Here is an 18,620-nt window from a genome sequence, read left to right as displayed (position 1 = left end):
TTCTTTTGAGATAATGTTATTGATGAAAGAATTATCTGAAATCTATTAATATTAGGAGGAAAGATGAAACAATGTATTTTCTACTATATAAAGTAAAAACATAGAGGAAAATGAATTATTTTATTCCTCACACTTAGCAAAATCAGAGCAACCTACTAAATAGAATGTCTTTCAATACAATCTGCAATGTCAATCCATATACTAACATGTTAATGTTTAAAAAAAAAAAGCTTCTTTGATGACAGAAAAGCAAATCTCCAGATGACATATCCAAAATGATCCCCATAATATAAATGAAACTGCATAGGGTCTATGATTCACACACATTTGGCTGTAAAACATTCATGAATCATAAATTCCTGTACCATCTTCAGGGAAAAATATATCTTATTTTATAAGAAATATTCATCGATAAAAGAAAAAAACTCTTAAAACTTCTAGAACAGTTCAAAGATATCAGAAAAACAAATAAATACCTCATATTATGGATTAATTAATATGAATAATAATATGAAAATTAATATGAAAAATAGTAACATTAATATGATGTATTAATGCAGTCATTGTGGTGTTTAGTTGCAAAATCGTGTCTGATCATTTGTGACCCCATGGACTGTAGTCCACCAGGCTCCTGTCCATGGAATTTCCCAGGCAAGAATACTGGAGGGGGTTTTCATTTCCTTCTCCAGGATGTCTTCCTGACCCAGGGATTGAATTCCATCTCCCCTGCACTTGCAGGTGGATTCTTTACCACTGAGCCAACAGGGAAGCCCTACTGTATGATGGCTTGCATTTCATTCATATTTTCCAGAAATGGATTGATTCTGAAGTAAGATTAAGGCAGCAGGAATTTTCTTCAGGATGAAAAATATATTAATTCTTTGAGGCACAGAGTTTAAGTTCTGCAGCTTTCTGAAACTATTTTAAAAATGAGTAAAATGAAAAAAGATGGCAAGTAAATAAATGCATGCTGCAAGCACCATCTTTTGCTTAAGCAAGCAATTTAATTAGTAAAATGTATATATATTTTTTCCTCAGATGATCAGAGATGGCAGTATCTTGCTTTCTAATGTATTTCACACCACTTTGTAGTTTTTTTCCTGCCAAGTATGTCTGAGCTGTTTTACCTGCTTTACGGTCTTCAGGAAAGAGAAGCCAGGGCGGGGGGGTGGGGGATGGGGGGGTGGGGGAGGGAATGGCTCAACATGCCAGAGGCCATCAGAGATCACTGATAAATGGAACCAGATGTTCAAAGCAGTGGCTAAATTAAGTTTTCCCAGTGTCAATAGACATTACATATTTTCCTTCACTTTTGTAAAGAATTAAGAAGCAACTGCAAGAAAGTAAAATTAAGGCTGATCAAGCACACCTTAGAACAAAAAGAGTGATTAGCCTTGTGAGTAGATTTACTCTGCTCTTAAGGGGATTGTTTGCAAGTCTGAGTACAACTGAAAGAAATAAATGAACTTCAGTCTCTAGGAAAGGCTGAATAGAATAATGAATAATAGCACACAGCTTCTAGATCAGAAGAGATGGAATGCGCACTCTGCAACAGGATTGTGTTCGACATTGCAAAAGTTATTGCTTTGCTGAGACTATAAAAGATGAGGAAGCTTTCAAGTGATTGGTGTAGTTCTTCCCTGATAATTGCATTCAATTAAAATTAAATGTTGATGCTATTACTATTAATGTTGACCTCTTAACCACATATCTCTTGGGCTTTCAAAATGTCACTTTGTTCTCTAAAACACAAATGATCATTCTTTCTCAATGGAAGAACAAACAAAATAAAAAAGTAATTGAATATATTCTTTGGATTACATCAGTTGCCAAGGCTGTTTCCCTACAACTCCCTTGAATGGAAACCAATTTCTCTTATCTAAGTTTCAGGAGGAAGCTGCAAAGAGAAAAGCCAGAACTGTTCAGAATCAGTTAGCCCCCAAATGCAGGAAGGCTCGCCTTCAGTAGACTTTGAGTCTCATTATATGCTCACAGTAATACGTTAGTGTGGTAAATGACACACCCATTAGTGCCAGGACAGTTGTCAATTGCCATGACAAGTGGAAAAGCCACACAAGGACTGAAAAGAATTGTTGCCTCAGTTCCAGGTCCAAACCACACTCCTATTCTTGGATAAATTGGGAATATTCCTCCTACTCTTTCCAGTCCCTTCCCTTTTACCTTGACCCTTCAATATATATGGTTGCTGCTGCTGCTGCTAAGTCGCGTCAGTCGTGTTCAACTATGTGACCCCATAGACGGCAGCCCACCAGGCTCTGCCATCCCTGGGATTCTCCAGGCAAAAACACTGGAGTGGGTTGCCATTTCCTTCTCCAATGCATGAAAGTGAAAAGTGAAAGTGAAATCGTTCAGTCGTGTCCGACTCTTTGCGACCCCATGGACTGCAGCCTACCAGGCTCCTCCGTCCATGGGATTTTGGCTCTGCTCAAATTGTCTTGAGAAGTTGGTTTAAAAACTGATTTCCCCTTCTCCATTGTTTGGCCATTGAAAAGCTTGTGATGTTCCAATCTCAGCTTTGTTTTCTTTATTGGTTATGTCAATTCAATTGGAAAAATAATCTCCGTGCCCAAGACAAGGGGTCTAAGCTGGACTAGGACCCCAGCATGGATCAGAAGACAAGTTTGGTAACATATACATTCCTGTACAGTTGATATTTCACTTTTCTATCCATTATTCCAAGTGTCCAATACCATCTTGTTCACATTTAAAGTCTTAAATCTAGTTAACTGAAAAACAAACAAACAAACAAAAGGCAGTGTTCATTCTTCTGGAGATTAGGAATAAAAATAAAAAGAACTACTTTTTTTTTTTTCATTTTAGGCACTGATCTATGCAATCAACATGCTTACATGCTGTCTCATTTAATCTCTGCTTTGCTATTCAAAAGACAATAACTTCCCTCCTGTTTCCCAAGCTCTTAAAACTCTGTCTTCTGATTATACCAAAGGATAAATTAATCCTTAGTTTATGATGCCTTTGAACTGTGGTGTTGGAGAAGACTCCTGAGAGTCCCTTGGACAGCAAGGAGATCAAATCAGTCAATCTTAAGGGAAATCAACCCTGAATACTCATTGGAAGGACTGATGCTGAAACTGAAACTCCAGTATTTTGGTCATCTGATATAAACAGTTGACTCAACGGAAAAGTCCCTGATGCTGGGAAAGGTTGAGGGTAGAATGAGAAGAGGGCATCCGATCATGAGCTAGCGGGATGACATCACCAATACAATGAAGGTGAACTTGGGCAAACTCTAGGAAATGGTGAGGGACAGGGAGGCCTGGAGTGCTGCCGTCCACGGGGTTGCAACGAGTTGGACATGACTGGGTGACTGAACAACAACAGCAATGTATTGACTTAATACACACACACACACACATATATATATATATATATATATGAACTAAACCTTAATAACTAATATTTCTCCTGTTTTCAACTAGCTAATGTGGGACTCAGAACAGATAACAGAGAATTTTGACATAGCTTAATTAAATGACTCCTATTTCAATTTAATATACTTCATTTTAAGAGTGAAAAATATTTTTTACTTCTTTTTTATTTTTTAGATATTCACTTTTACTTTATTTAAACATAATGGACTTTTTGTTAATTTGCTCACCTGTTTCGTTTGTTTTTAAATGGTACTCAATTGTATATTATAAGGGTCAGAATCCTTTTTTCCCCCCCTTAAAAAAGTAATTAAAATATTTATAAGGCTACATGTGACTTCTTTGTATATATATTTTTGTTTTCTAATTTCATTTTTGTTTATATTTTATGAAAAAAACTTTTAAAAAAAATTTTTTTTAATTTTATTTTTAAACTTTACATAATTGTATTAGTTTTGCCAAATATAAAAATGAATCTGCCACAGGTATACATGTGTTCCCCATCCTGAATGCTCCTCCCTCCTCCCTCCCCATACCATCCCTCTGGGTCGTCCCAGTGCACCAGCCCCAAGCATCCAGTATCGTGCATCAAAAAAACCCGTTTCAGTTTACCAGCCATATGGGCTACTTTGCCCAGAGGCTGTTTTGTCAGTCTGTGCTCCACTATATCTGTTCTTTATTTTCGAAAAAGTCAGCACTGGCACTGGGATCACTTCAAGTCACTTATTTTTCTATCATATCACCATTCATTTTCAGAAGTAAGTCCATGTGTAAATAAGAGATTTAGTAGCAAAAAAAAAAAAAAAAAAAGAGGACAGGGATAAAGATATTTTAAATCAATGAACAATTGCTAGCACTTATTTTCCTCTAATTTCAAAACTTCACCCTTACAGGAACATATTGTATGCAAAGAGGGTTATATCTTTACTTTGTTTCCCATATATGTTTGCTATCTATTTTGCAAAGGGTAGTTGAACTTTCCCAGTAGGTAAATGGATCATTTGATTCAAAACTTCTTCATAACTAACATTTGTTCTCTACAGGCAGGTGTAAACTTACTGCTAAAAATGGGTATTTTGATTATTGTAGAAGCATGAAAGGAACTGGGTTTTCCATCTTGAATAACCACATGTTAGAAACAATGTCAAGGCCTTAAGAATAACATACTTTATCACTTTACTCACCTAGTAATACAGGAGAGTATCACAACTAGAAATCCAGGAGTGAAATGAGGCAGATTCAGAGTTGATTGCTTTAAATGCCAAACGCTACAGGTCTGCAACCTCCATGGTATCTACTAAATATTTTCTTCTCCTGTACTTTCATTGTAGGCACAAAAATTAAGACTTCATTTTCCTTTATATTCAGAATAAGGAATCTTAATTCTTGGGTAGCAAATTAACAGGTTTTATTTCTTACAGGCTGCTGTCAGGCTACTGCACTGATCAGTTCCATTTTTGGCATGTAGCTGACTTCATCAATAATGTCTCAATTGAATATATGACTCTTAATTAGAAAAACTGCCTCATTTTTATTGTATGATGCATTTTTCTTCATTTTAAAACAAATTTTGGTTCTGGGGACTTGGAGTGAGGTGAATATGATCTCTTATTCATTTATCTTCCTTTCAATTTTCCTCTAATGTAGGAATAGAAAGGATAGAGAAGCAGCTCAGTATCTCAATGTTAGAAAAATAAACAACTCAGTCAACAAATGGGCAGAAGACCTAAATAGACATTTCTCCAAAGAAAACATACACATGGCCAACAAACACATGAAAAGATGCTCATCATTCATTAATAGAGAAAAGCAAATCAAAACTACAATGAAGCAATCAAAACTGACCTTATTGATCAGAATGACCATGACTTACATGGTCATTACATAGTCAGAATGGCTATCATCAAAAAAATCTACAAACAATAAATGCAGTAAGGGATGTGGAGAAAAGGGAATCTTCCTGCACAGTTGGTGGTAATGTAAATTGATATAACTACTATGGAGAACAATGTGGAGATTCCTTTGAAAAATAAGAAAAAAAAAAAAAAAACTACTGTATGACCCAGCAATCCCACTCCTGGAACCTGAGAAAACCAATATTCAAAAGATACATGAACCCGAATGTTCATTGCAGCACTATATACAATAGCCCGGACATGCGAACAACCTATATGTCCATCAAAAGATGAATGGACAAAGAAATTACAGTACATATATACAATGGAATATTATTCAGCCATAAAAAAGGAACAAATTTGAGTCAGTTGAACTGAGGTAAAAGAACTAGAGTCTGTTATACACAGTGAAATAAGTCAGAAACAGAAAAATACTGTATATTACACATATATATGGAATCTATAAAATAGTACTGATGAACCTATTTGCATGGCAAGAATAGAGATACAGACATAGAGAACATACTTATGGACACAGTAGGGGAAGGATTGGGGGGTCGAATTGAGAGAGTAACTTTGAAACCTATATGTTACCATATGTGAAACAGATAGCCAGTGATAAATTGCTGTATAACACAGGAAGTTCAATCCAGTGCTCTATGACAACCTAGAGGGGTGATGGGGGAGCAGGGTGGGAAGGTGATTAAAGAAGGAAAGAATACTTATGGTTGATTCACAATTATGTACAGCAGAAACCAACACAACATTGTAAAGCAATTATCCTCCAATTAAAAATAAATATTTTTAAAAAAAAATAAAACATGGAGAGGGAAAATATATTTCTTTAAAAAATTACCTGTATTGAGATTGCAACAAATTAGTGTGGAAGGAATTTTAGGAATCAGTGAACTAAAATGGAGAAGAATGGGTGAATTTAATTCAAATGACCATTATACCTAATACTGTGGGCAAGAATCCCTTAGAAGAAATGGAGTGGCCATCATAGTCAACAAAAGAGTCCAAAATGCAGTACTTGGGTGCAATCTTAAAAACAACAGAATGATTCATGTTCGTTTCAAAGGCAAACTATTCAATATCACAGTAATCCAAATCTGTTCCAATCACTAATGCTGAAGAAGCTGAACAGTTCTATGAAGATCTACAAGACCTTCTAGGACCAACACCAAAAAAAGATCCTTTTCATCATAGGGGACTGAAATGCAGAAGTAGGAAGTCAAGAGATACTTGGAGGAACAGGCAAGTTTGGCCTTGGAGTACAAAATGAAGCAGGGTAAAGGCTAACTGATTTTTGCCAAGAGAATAGAATGCATTAGTCATAGCAACAACACAAAAGAAGACTCTACACATGGATATCATCATATGGTCAATCCTGAAATCAGACTGATTATATTGTTTGCAGCCAAAGATGGAGAAGCTGTATATAGTCAACAAAAACAAGATCAGGAGCTGACTGTGGCTTAGATCATGAACTCCTTATTGCAAAATTCAGACTTAAATTGAAGAAAGTAGGGAAAATCACTAGACCATTCAGGTATGACCTAAATCAAATACCTTACAGTTATACAGTGGAAGTGACAAATAGAGTCAAGGGATTAGATTTGATAGACAGAGTGACTGAAGAATTACGGACAGAGGTTCATTACACTGTATAGGAGGTGGTGATCAAAACCATCCTCAAGAAAAAGAAATGCAAAAAGGGAAAATGATTGCTTGAGGAGGTCTTACAAATAGCTGAGAAAAGAAGAGAAGCAAAAAGCAAAGGAGAAAAGGAAAGATATATCCATCTGAATGCAGAGTTCCAAAGAATAGCAAGAAGAGATAAGGCCTTCCTAAGTGACCAGTGCAAAGATAGAGGAAATTAATAGAAGGGGGAATACTAAAAATCTCTTCAAGAGAATTAGAGATATCAAGGGAACATTTCATGTAAAGATGGGCACAATAAAGGATAGAAACAGTATGGACCTAACAAACAGAAATATTCAGAAGAGGTGGCAAGAATACACAGAAGTAGTATACAAAAAAAAAAAAATATTAATGACCCAGATAACCATGATCGTGTGATCACTCACCTAGAGCCAGATATCCTGGAATGTGAAGTCAAGTGGGCCTTAGGAAGCATCACTATGAACAAATCTACTGGAGGTGCTGGAATTCCAGTTGAGGTATTTCAAATCCTAAGATGATGCTGTGAAAGTGCTGCACTCAATATGCCAGCAAATTTGGAAAACTCAGCAGTGGCCACAGGACTGGAAAAGGTCAGTTTTCCTTCCAATTCCAAAGAAGGGCAATGCCAAAGAATGTTTAAACTACTGCACAATTGCATTCATTTCACAAGCTAGCAAAGTAATGCTCAAAATTCTCTAAGCCAGGGTTCAACTGAGAACTTTCAGATGTTCAAGCTGAGTTTAGAAAACACAGAGGAAACAGAGACAAATTGCCAACATCTGCTGAATCATAGAAAAAGCTAGAGAATTTCATAAAAAATCTACTTATGCCTCATTGACTATGCTAAAGCCTTTGATTGTGTGGACCACCTCATACTTGGAAAATTCTTAAAGAGACCAGACCACCTTACCTGCCTCCTGAGAAATCTATATGCAGGTCAAGAAGCAACAGTGAGATCTAGACATGAAACAGTGGACTGATTCCTACTTGGGAAAGGAATATATCAAAGCTGTATATGATCACCCTGCTTATTTAATTTATATGCAGATTGTGTGTGTGTTAGTCACTCAGTGGTGTTTGACTCTTTCTGACCGCATGACTGTCACCCACCAGGCTCCCCTGTCCATGGCATTCTCCAGGCAAAAATACTGGAGTAGGTTGTCATTTCTTTCTCCAGGGGATCTTCCCGACCTAGGGATTGAACCTGGGTCTCCTGCATTGCAAGTGGATGCCTTACCATCTGAGCTATTAAGAAAAAGTACTATATATGCAGAGTATATCATATGAATTTCCAGGCTGGATGAAGCACAAGCTGGAATCAAGATTGCTAGGAGAAATATCAATAATCTCAGATATGCAGATGACACCACCCTTATGGGAGAAAGTAGAGAGGAACCAAAGAGCCTCTTAATGAAAGTGAAAGAGGAGAGTGAAAAAGTTGGCTTAAAGCTCAATATTTAAAAAATAAAGATCATGGCATCTGGTTCCATCACTCCATGGCAAATAGATGGAGAAACAATGGAAACAGTGAAAGACATTATTTTCTTGGGCTCCAAAATTACTGCACGTGGTGATTACAGCCATGAAATTAAAAGATGCTTGCTCCTTGGAAGAAAATCTATGACAAACTTTGATAGCATCTTAAAAAGCAGAGACATCCCTTTACTGACAAAGGTCTGTCTAGTCAAAGCTATGGTTTTTCCAGTAGTCATGTATGGATGTGAGTGTTGGACCATAAAGAAGGCTTAGTACTGAAGAATTGATGCTTTTGATCTGTGGTGTTGGAGAAGACTCTTGAGAGTCCCTTGGACTGCAAGGACATCAAACCTGTCAATCGTTAAGGGAAAAAGTCCTAAATATTCACTGGAAGGACTGATGCTGAAGCTGAAGCTCTGATACTTAGGCCACTCATTGAAAGACTCTAATACTGGGAAAGACTGAAGGCAGGAGGAGAAGGGGATGACAAGAGGATGAGATGGTTGGATGACATCACCTACTCAATTGATATGAGTTTGAGCAAGCTTTGGGATAGGGTGAAGCCTGGTGTGAAGCCTGGTGTGCTGCAGTCCATGGGGTTGCAATGAGTTGGACATGACTGAGTGACTGAACAACAAAAACAACAACAAGTGTGGAAGGGGACTGGTACCAACAGACTCCACTGATAAGGGACACAACCCCTAGCAGCCATACGAGGAACTGGTGGCACTTTGAGAAATTCCATATCTTCTACAGGACACCCAGTTGTAGGCCTCTTTCTATATACCTTGGTGTAGATGCCTTTTTTCTTCACATGGTACAATCCCCTTAGTTTTTATATATACTTGAAAGCCTCAACACTAAAATCTATGGACACAGGCAGAATTAATCTTACCTACAATTGGAAAAAGTTTTCAAGGAAGCAGTTCATACCCTCTTGTTGATTGCCCACTTCACCATAACATCTCTTTCCAATGCTCTTTCCCTTGTAAATTCACCAATTCAAGTCTCATCAGCCACTCAGTTAGAGAATCGATGTCAATCTCCCCTTCCTTCCCTTGGATTTTCTTCTCCTAGTCTTAGACTAGGAGAAACACTGAATTACCAAACACTGGAGCACCAAGAAGTATATCCTCATCTACATCTAAGGTGAAGTTTTCCAAGACTGCTGGGATATCTCCTACCCAGATTTATGGAGAGTATTCTACCTAGAACTAGGAATCCTTTGAAGTAGAATCTGGGAATTTAAGTTTTCTTTTTTTACTCAAATGTGCTTTATCTAGGTTATACTCTAAATTCTATTACACATTCTCTATGTTAGAAATAATACTAAGTCCTTTCAGGCGTGTCTGACTCTGCGACCCACCAGACTCCTCTGTCCATGGGATTCTCCAGGCAAGAATAGTGGAGTGGGTTGCCATGCCCTCCTCCAAGGGATCTTCCCGACCCAGGGATCAAACCCACATCTCTTAAGTCTCCTGCATTGGCAGCAGGTTCTTTACCACTAGTACCGCCTGGGGTCTCTCCCATGTTTGTATGGACATGTGCTCAGTCATGACTGACACTTTGTGACCTCACAGATTATAGTCCACCATGCTCCCCTTTCCATGGAATTTTCCAGGCAAGAGCTACCTGGAGTCTATTCCATGTACAGTGTTATTAAATTTTTGTTTCCTTTCCTACTATTTATCTGTCTCATGTTAATTTAATTCAGACCAGCCATAAAACTGGAATGGTAATGGAAAACGTCTTCCTCCCCAACATGCCCAAATGACGTGATGTATTATACATATGTTAAAAAGATATAACTTCTTTTTAGCAGGTTAAGGTAACTGACTTTCAACAACATAATCACAATTTATAAGCAAAAATGTAACAGTAAAATAAAAAAAATCTTTGAGAAATATTATGGCAGAGAATAAGGACAATTAATAAGTTGGATTAAGAGAACTTATAAAACATTCTGATTTATCAAATTATACTGAACCAACCAAAATTTTTAAAATTTCTCTTTTGATTTGTTATTTAAAACAATAGATGTGCACAGAATTTGATATTCGGAAAATTGACTCTTAGCTTTCCATCTTTAAGAATGGACTATATGAAATATGCAAAAATTGACTTTCTAAAAAAAAAAAAAGTCTATCAATAAGCTGTTTTTATGAAGCATATGTATTTTCTCTTTGTCCAGAAAGTGAAATAGACAGTACTCTGCATTTGGGATAAGGGGGAGGGTGATAAACAGATGGAGACTTCTGAATGTTCAACAGTGGTCATGAGCCAAACCATAAAGTAGCCTCAGTGTGGAAAGAATATCTGCCTGTTTCCTAACAGCTTGAGTAGGATAAAGAACAGAAAATGGAAATCTTGCAAGTATACTGCAAGTACATGGGCATAGTGGGTAAGCACATACATGTTTAACTATAATGCTTGGGATTTTGTCCTTTCCTTACAATTTCTTAACACAAATACTGGAAAGGGTTGCCATTTCCTTCTCCAAGGGATCTTTCCAACACAGAGATCGAACCCACATCTCTTGCATCTCCTGCATTGGCAGGCAGACTCTTTACCACCACCTAGGAAGCCCATTTGTTTGTTTACTTATATAGTTTAGTGCTGAAAGTAAATATTTTGAAACTATTGGCATCCTTTCTTAGGGAAAATAACATACATCACTGAATTTTGCCATGAACTTGTGGAATTATTTGCCTATGTGAAGATTTTACATTCTTGACCTATTAACTCAGAAGTATTCATGTGATTTTTTCCACCAGTGGGGGCGGTGTATGAATAGATATTACGTGCATCATTCCTTTGTGGTGGTAGCTGTTCTGTTGCTCAATTGTGTCCTACTCTTTGATGGGTAATAGCAAATAACTAGGTTTTGCTTTTTGCTGTGTTGGGTTTTGTTGTGTTTCCACTGCAAATATTGCCTTCAGTCAAGAGATCAATAAAATTATAGACAGAGGCAGCTCCATTACTCTGAGTTTCAGAATGCAGACTGAATATAGCGGTCACTACCAACCTGAGATGGGCATAGAATGTGAAATTTGGCAACAAAACCCTAGACATTTTAACTAATTTACAATTTAGTGCTTAAAATTGGATTGTACCATAATAAACACCCCCCAAAAAATAAATAGCAGTGACATCAAGATAAGGGAGGTAAGGAAACTGTTATTGCTTGTTGCAAGGATGGGAAATTATGTTAGGCAGTTATGAATCATTTAGCAAGGCTGCTGTGTGCAGTGATTTGGAAAGCGAAGGCTGTACCAAAAGAAGTCATGGCTCTTGACATCAGACATAGCCATGTAATTAATGTCTGCCTCTAGGTAAAGCACCTGCCTGCAATGCGGGAGACCAGGGTTCAGTGCCTGGGTCAGGAAGATCACTTGGAGAAGGAAATGGCAACCTGCCCCAGTACTCTTCCCTGGAAAATTCCATGGACTTAGAAGCCTGGTAGGCTACAGTCCATGGGGTCGCAGAGTTGCACATGACTGAGCAACTTCACTTTCTAGTAATAGGATTATACATCCTTGCCATAATTGAATCACTAGCCGAATTGTGACCTGGTTTGGTGAAGGAAATGTGGGTAGAAGGGTCCTGTGTTACTTCCAGAAGAAGCATTATGTAACAGCATGTGGTTTATTGTGCCTCTCTTTTCAGTCTGTCAGAGGAACAACACTGTCCCAGGTAGAGGCTGTTCCACTATTCTGAAATAGAGTGAAAATCATGAAGAATAGGGGTAGAATTTTTTTTTCAGAGCTAGAATTGATTCATGATGGACACACAGTGTGTGTAGGAAATAACACTTTATGTTGCTAATTGTTGAAATTTTGAGTGTGAGTGTATAATATAAACCTGGCAGTCCTTACTGAGACAATTAAGAACTTAAATAGTGCTTGCCTCATTGTTGTTGCTGTTGTTCAGTCATTCAGTCATGTCCAACTCTTTGTAACCCATGGACTGCAGCACACGAGGCTTGCCTGTCCTTCATCATCTCCCAGAGTTTGCTCAAACTCATGTCCATTGAGTCAGTGATGCCATCCTGTCATTTCAGCCTCTGTCATCCCCTTCTCCTCCTGCCTGCAATCTTTCCCAGCATCAGGGTCTTTTCCAATGAGTCGGCTCTTCTCATCAGCTGGCCAAAGTACTGGAGCTTCAGCTTCAGTATCCAATGAATGTTCAGGGTTGATTTCCTTTAGGGTTGACTGGTTTGATCTCCTTGCAGTCCAAGGGACACTCAAGAATCTTCTCTAGCGCCACAATTTAAAGGTATCAATTCTTAAGTGCTCAGAATTGTTTATAGTCCATCTCTCACATCTATACATGATTATTGGAAGTAGTCATGCCTCACTAAGTTCCACATAAGTGTTATTATATAGCTATTATTATTATATGAGTATGATGATGATGGTGATGGTACAAGGAGAATCCATGTGTAAGAAAGGATTATACTAGTGGTAACAGGGATGTGTCAGACAGTCGATGAGAATGTAAGTCATAAATTATAAGGGTAATTTGAAAGCAAAAAATGCTTTTATATGGATAAAAAAGCTGAGACCTATCGTATTTGAGTATAATATAGAGTCACATTTGGAAGCATAGCTCTCATCTTTAAAGTGATGGAAGTAGATCAAAATTTCAGAGGGACAAAGATGCAGAAAGCTGCTTGAGTCAACACATTTTAGTGATCTGAATCTTGAGAAATTTGCTCCAAATCCAATGGTGTGTAAGCAAAAGTTTAACAACTGATCTGGACTGGAGGGTACTGATTCATTGCATTTGCTAGTTTTGATGGCATAAAAACACCCACCATGGCCATTTCAAGCTAGCAATGTGACATAACCAAACACAAAACTGGGAAGAGAGGCACACAGCCTGCTTTCAGGATCCCAGTGTGTGCTCTGGCACCAGCACACCAGTCTCACAGGCTTCACTGGTAGTTCAGAATTACAAAGGAGGAACATGCTTTAGAGCAAGATCTGACCAATTCTGGAAGAAAAAGTCCCACCTAATACTAACGCCGATCAGCACAACGAGTTTGAAAAAATAAAAGCTCCCGGTAATATTTTCCTCCATGAAATGCCATCAGAAAAGCAGCTAGGCAAAATATCCTTAATAGGATATTTTGAGAAAAATCACAGCCTCCCAAACAACTTTTAGAAAGAATGAAAGGAAAATACTTACAAGAGGAAAGGAAAGGGGCTGGGGAGGGAAACAAAGATTGTTGTCTGAAAAGAAACCACTTTCATCTCAGTCAAAACAGATTATTTTGAAGTCAGTCTTCTGTTATCTTCGAAAATATATTTCTCCATAAATCCTGTCTTTCTAAATTGAGCTGTGAGTCAGCAGTGGGCAGTGCTGTGCGTGAAAAAGATGAGAATGTATCCAGAAGTACCTCTAATACATTCTGTTATTAGAAGTCTTTGTGAGAGTAATTTGACAGAGCTTTTCAACTTTTAGGTCACTAGTTTAAATTCAGTCTCAGTTGATCATGAGCAAAAGTGTATGGTTGGTGGCTTATAAAAAATGCCTTGATGGTGTCACCCTAGTTCTTTCTAATAGAGACTGCCATTGCAATTCGCATCTTTTCTTTCACTTCTACCAGAAGCACAAAGGGTGAATAGAAATGTCACTTCAAGTATTTTCTCAGCTTTTGTACTAGAGAAATTTGAGATATGAAAAAGGCCAACTCCTTTTCATCTTTAACTCACAGGTAGAATTATTCTCCTGTACTACGGTTCCAAGATATTTCTGGGATTTGAAATGAAACCAGAGCCATTTTAGAAGTAAAATTATATCTAACTTACAGAAAGTTAAATTATACAAAGGCACATTCTTAAGAAATATTTAAATGTTAAACATGTACAATTTCTTGGTCTGAACTTACAAATCTAAGATTTATTTGTCTTTACTTTTTGTTTAAACAAAATAAATTCCCATTATAGGTAAACAAAAATTTTCATTATTCTATAAATGTAACTATTTAATATTTGGTTTTCCATATTTTATCATTTACATGACTCAACTAAATGTTTTATTTCTCCTAAAGAAGCTACAGGATTTTTTTTTTCTTTTGTTGTTCAGTCATTTGGTCACTTCCGACTCTTTGCGATCCCATGGACTATACAGAACACCAGGCTACCTTATCCTTCATTATCTCCCAGAGTGTGCTCAAACTCATGTCCTTTGAGTCAGTGATGCCACACAACCATCTCATCCTCTGCCATCAGCTTTTCCTCCTGCCCTCAATCCTTCCCAGCATCAGGGTCTTTTTCAGTGACTTGGCTCTTTGTAGCAGGCGGCCAAAGTATTATAGCTTCAGCTTCACCATCAGTCCTTCCAGTGAATATTCAGAGTTGATTTCCTTTACGATTGACTGGTTTGATCTCCTTGCACTCCAAGGGACTCAGGCAAGAATATGGAATGGAGAGACTTTTCGTTCTCCAGGGGATCTTCTAGGACCAGGGATCGAATGTCTCCTGCATTGCAGGCAGATTCTCTATTGTTTGAGACACCAAGGAAGCCTATTTTATCCATTAAAATCCCCCAAATTTCCTTATTACTAATATATTTACTTTTATATAATTTTATTTCCCTATGTTTTAATAGTAAATGACTAACAAAAGTAAATTCACTCTAGTTACCTAGATAAAAAGCAACAAAATAGAGAAAAGAGCAGAGGTAAAAAGAAGTATCTGGTAATGCCAGCCAAAATTTTAGCAGCCTCAGAAAATGAGTGGGCTATAACAGAATGAGCTTTGTTTTGGAAATGTTGATAATTTCATCAACTGATTTAGGCCCCATTTACTTTCTATAAGATTCATTTCCCACATTTAGATAATGAGGTTGATATGTTTCATTATTTCCAGCAGTCCTTCTAGTGTAAACATTCGGTGGAACCTTTAATTTTATATCATCAGGGTTTGAGAGAGAGGGTGTCTGTATTCAAATAGGACTTCAAGATGCCTCATGTCATCTCATATGATGACAAAGATCAATGCTGGGATTTTCTTAAATCATCACATTTGAAGGAAAAAAAAATTCAAGGGCAGCTTCTTGAATTCTCATGTCAGCAACTCCTGCTATTCCCATATAACACCAGGAGATGATAAATTCTCTGTCCTCTGAATATCCGTAGATAAAGTAATATCTTGCACTCATTAATTTTATAGCAAGTGACAGTTATCATCAACAGTACAAGTAGCCCAACTTGAAACTGTAGGTTCAGTTGAAAATATAGCATTTTCTGGCCAAATATGCTTTAGCCAGGAATATATAAATTGTGAAAATCAAGCTATCATTCTGTAAGTAACTCATATGCCCAAGTATCAAGAGCTGTGAGTAGAAATATCACCTAAATCTACCCCCTTCATCTAAACAAATAAACTGAGGCACAGCAATTACAAGGTTTTCCCATGGCCACAAAATAAAAGTGTCTGCCTCTGAATTAGAATGCCTACCATCAGTTGGTGAATCTAAAGTCATTTTCTATACTGAACACTGCAGCAAAAATAAATCCTGCCGGGGCAAAGGAATCCAAGACAGAACACAAGAGTCAGCTGCAAACACTTTGGATGCAAAGTATAAGATATTCAAGTGCATGCTTCCAATCCTTTCATTCTCTCTTGTAATGACTGCAGCTAATTCCTGCCAGCTAACGTTAGTGCTTCAATAGTGGCAATCAATAGAATAGATTTGCTGTGGAAACACTCCATCCATATTATCCCTACTTTCCTTTCCAGATGGAATTGTCATTCATCAGAGTGTAAGTGACATGTGAGGTTTTCTCCCTTCTTGCACAGATATTAAACCCATTAGCCTTCAAGGTTGTTGCTAGAATTTCATATGTAAACTAAGGAGCATACCTGTAGATTTAATAAAACAGCACCGATCCTCATGGCCTCGCTGATTTCAAGGCTATACATCAGCTGGGGAAAGCGAGGAGGGCTTTGATTATTTGGAGGAAGCACTTCAATGTACACAGTGCAGATGGAATGCCTGCAGAGAAAGAGAAGCAAACAAGATGGGTAAAAATCTACATCACATTTGATGACAGAGTGCATTTGATATTCTGTTGTTGGGTTTACAGGAGAGAGAAATTCTGAATTTTTATGGGAAATAATAAAGCAATTCAGAATAAAAAGGTGGAAAAACAAAAGCTACCACCAAAAGATGATGTTTTTAGGAAATTATCTTACCAAAAGGAAAAAAAAAACATGCTACTCAGATTAATAGTGTGAATTAAAAAGAAATAGCTGTGCAAATAGAGGTAATGAATTAAATTGCCTTGACTTTTGACTTTATTTTGTAATGCTTCTCTAATAGCAAAAAAATACTCCGTAAATATTTGGTAATAAGAGCTGTCCTTGGGGATTTCTTCCTATTAAACAAGCAGAGGGAGTATTGATTAAAATAACAGAGAAAACAAAATATGGGCTGTGTTTTATTAGCTTTTTTGCTGACATCAATGGCTTAATGAAATTCATGTCAAGAGTCAGGATCATAAAGTAATAGTTGTGTAAAATAGTTGCAAACAATACCAAATCTGTTTTTAAGTCTTTTTAAAAGAGTATAATATAAAAATTTGGAGGTTAGATTTAACTGAAGGCTTAGATCGATGGACATTAGTTTTTGAGGGACAAAAGTTATTCTGCTATTAGAAGGACAAAACCACTAGCATTGATATCATCACCTTTATTGCTATATCTAAACTCTGAAATTTCCTTAAGTAGCAAAAGCCGAAGAAGCAACATATTCAAGATTGGTACAGAAGAAACATTGTCTAGACTATATTAATGAGACCTGGGGTTTACAAAGTTAGTATTCTATCATAAAAACATACCACCACTGCCTGAGTTGTATGCTTTAACTTATTTTAACAAAATTATGCCTTTTTATTCAAAACACATTTCTTACAGTTTCTATTGGAGGCTAAAATTTTCTTAAAGTAGCCCAAAGTTCTTTAAGTGTATCAGTTAAAGACATGTTACTGAAAACATTTTTCTGAGATTATTAATCTATATTTGTTTACTTTGAAAAGCTTTTAAGAGAAATATAGAACATCAGTTCAGTTCAGTCACTCAGTCGTGTCTGACTCTTTGCCACCCCATGAATCGCAGCACGCCAGGCCTCCCTGTCTATCACCAACTCCCGGAGTTCACTCAAACTCATGTCCATCGAATTGGTGATGCCATCCAGCCAGCTCATCCTCTCCTGCCCCCAATCCCTCCCATCATCAGAGTCTTTTCCAATGAGTCAACCCTTCGCATGAGGTGGCCAAAGCACGGGACTTTCAGCTTTAGCATCATTCCTTCCAAAGAAATCCCAGGGCTGATCTCCTTTAGAATGGACTGGTTGGATCTCCTTGCAGTCCGAGGGACTCTCAAGAGTCTTCTCCAACACCATAATTCAAAAGTATCAATTCTTCAGCGTTCAGCTTTCTTCACAGTTCAACTCTCACATCCATACATGACTACTGGAAAAACCATAGCCTTGACTAGACGGACCTTTGTTGGCAAAGTAATGTCTCTGCTTGTGAATATGCTATCTAGATTGGTCATAACTTTCCTTCCAAGGAGTAAGTGTCTTTTAATTTCATGGCTGCAGTCACCATCTGCAGTGATTTTGGAGCCTCAAAAGATAAAATCTGACACTGTTTCCACTGTTTACCCATCTATTTCCCATGAAATGATGGGACCAGATGCCATGATCTTAGTTTTCTGAATGTAGAGCTTTAAGCCAACTTTTTCACTCTCCTCTTTCACTTTCATCGAGAGGCTTTTTAGTACCTCTTCACTTTCTGCCATAAGGGTGGTGTCATCTGCATATTTGAGGTGATTGATATTTCTCCCGGCAATCTTGATACCAGCTTGTGCTTCTTCCAGCCCAGCATTTCTCACGATGTACTCTGCATATAAGTTAAATAAGCAGGGTGACAATATACAGCCCTGACATACTCATTTTTCTATCTGGAACCAGTCTGTTGTTCCATGTCCAGTTCTAACTGTTGCTTCCTGACCTGCATTTAGGTTTCTCAAGAGGCTGGTCAGGTGGTCTGGTATTTCCACCTCTTTCAGAATTTTCCACAGTTTATTGGCACTGAAAATATTTTTTTAGCTTATCACCTTATAATATGCCTAAGTTCAAA

General features: G+C 37.4%; 1 protein-coding gene across 1 annotated transcript in view; it reads right to left on the bottom strand.

Annotated features, from left to right (window-relative positions):
• The window catches only part of PCDH15 (protocadherin related 15), a 1,792,715-nt gene that overhangs the window by 332,443 nt on the left and 1,441,652 nt on the right, over positions 1 to 18,620 (bottom strand). Inside the window, exon 19 of the mRNA XM_055560763.1 lies at positions 16,339 to 16,471. Within this exon, the coding sequence (XP_055416738.1) occupies positions 16,339 to 16,471 (133 nt within the window). The remainder of the gene's footprint in view (positions 1 to 16,338; positions 16,472 to 18,620) is intronic.

The sequence above is a fragment of the Bubalus kerabau genome, chromosome 22 (genome assembly GCF_029407905.1).
Source record: "Bubalus kerabau isolate K-KA32 ecotype Philippines breed swamp buffalo chromosome 22, PCC_UOA_SB_1v2, whole genome shotgun sequence".
Taxonomy (NCBI): Eukaryota; Metazoa; Chordata; class Mammalia; order Artiodactyla; family Bovidae; genus Bubalus; species Bubalus kerabau.
Note: the sequence above shows the minus strand (reverse complement) of the source record. Positions and strands in the feature narration are given on the sequence as shown.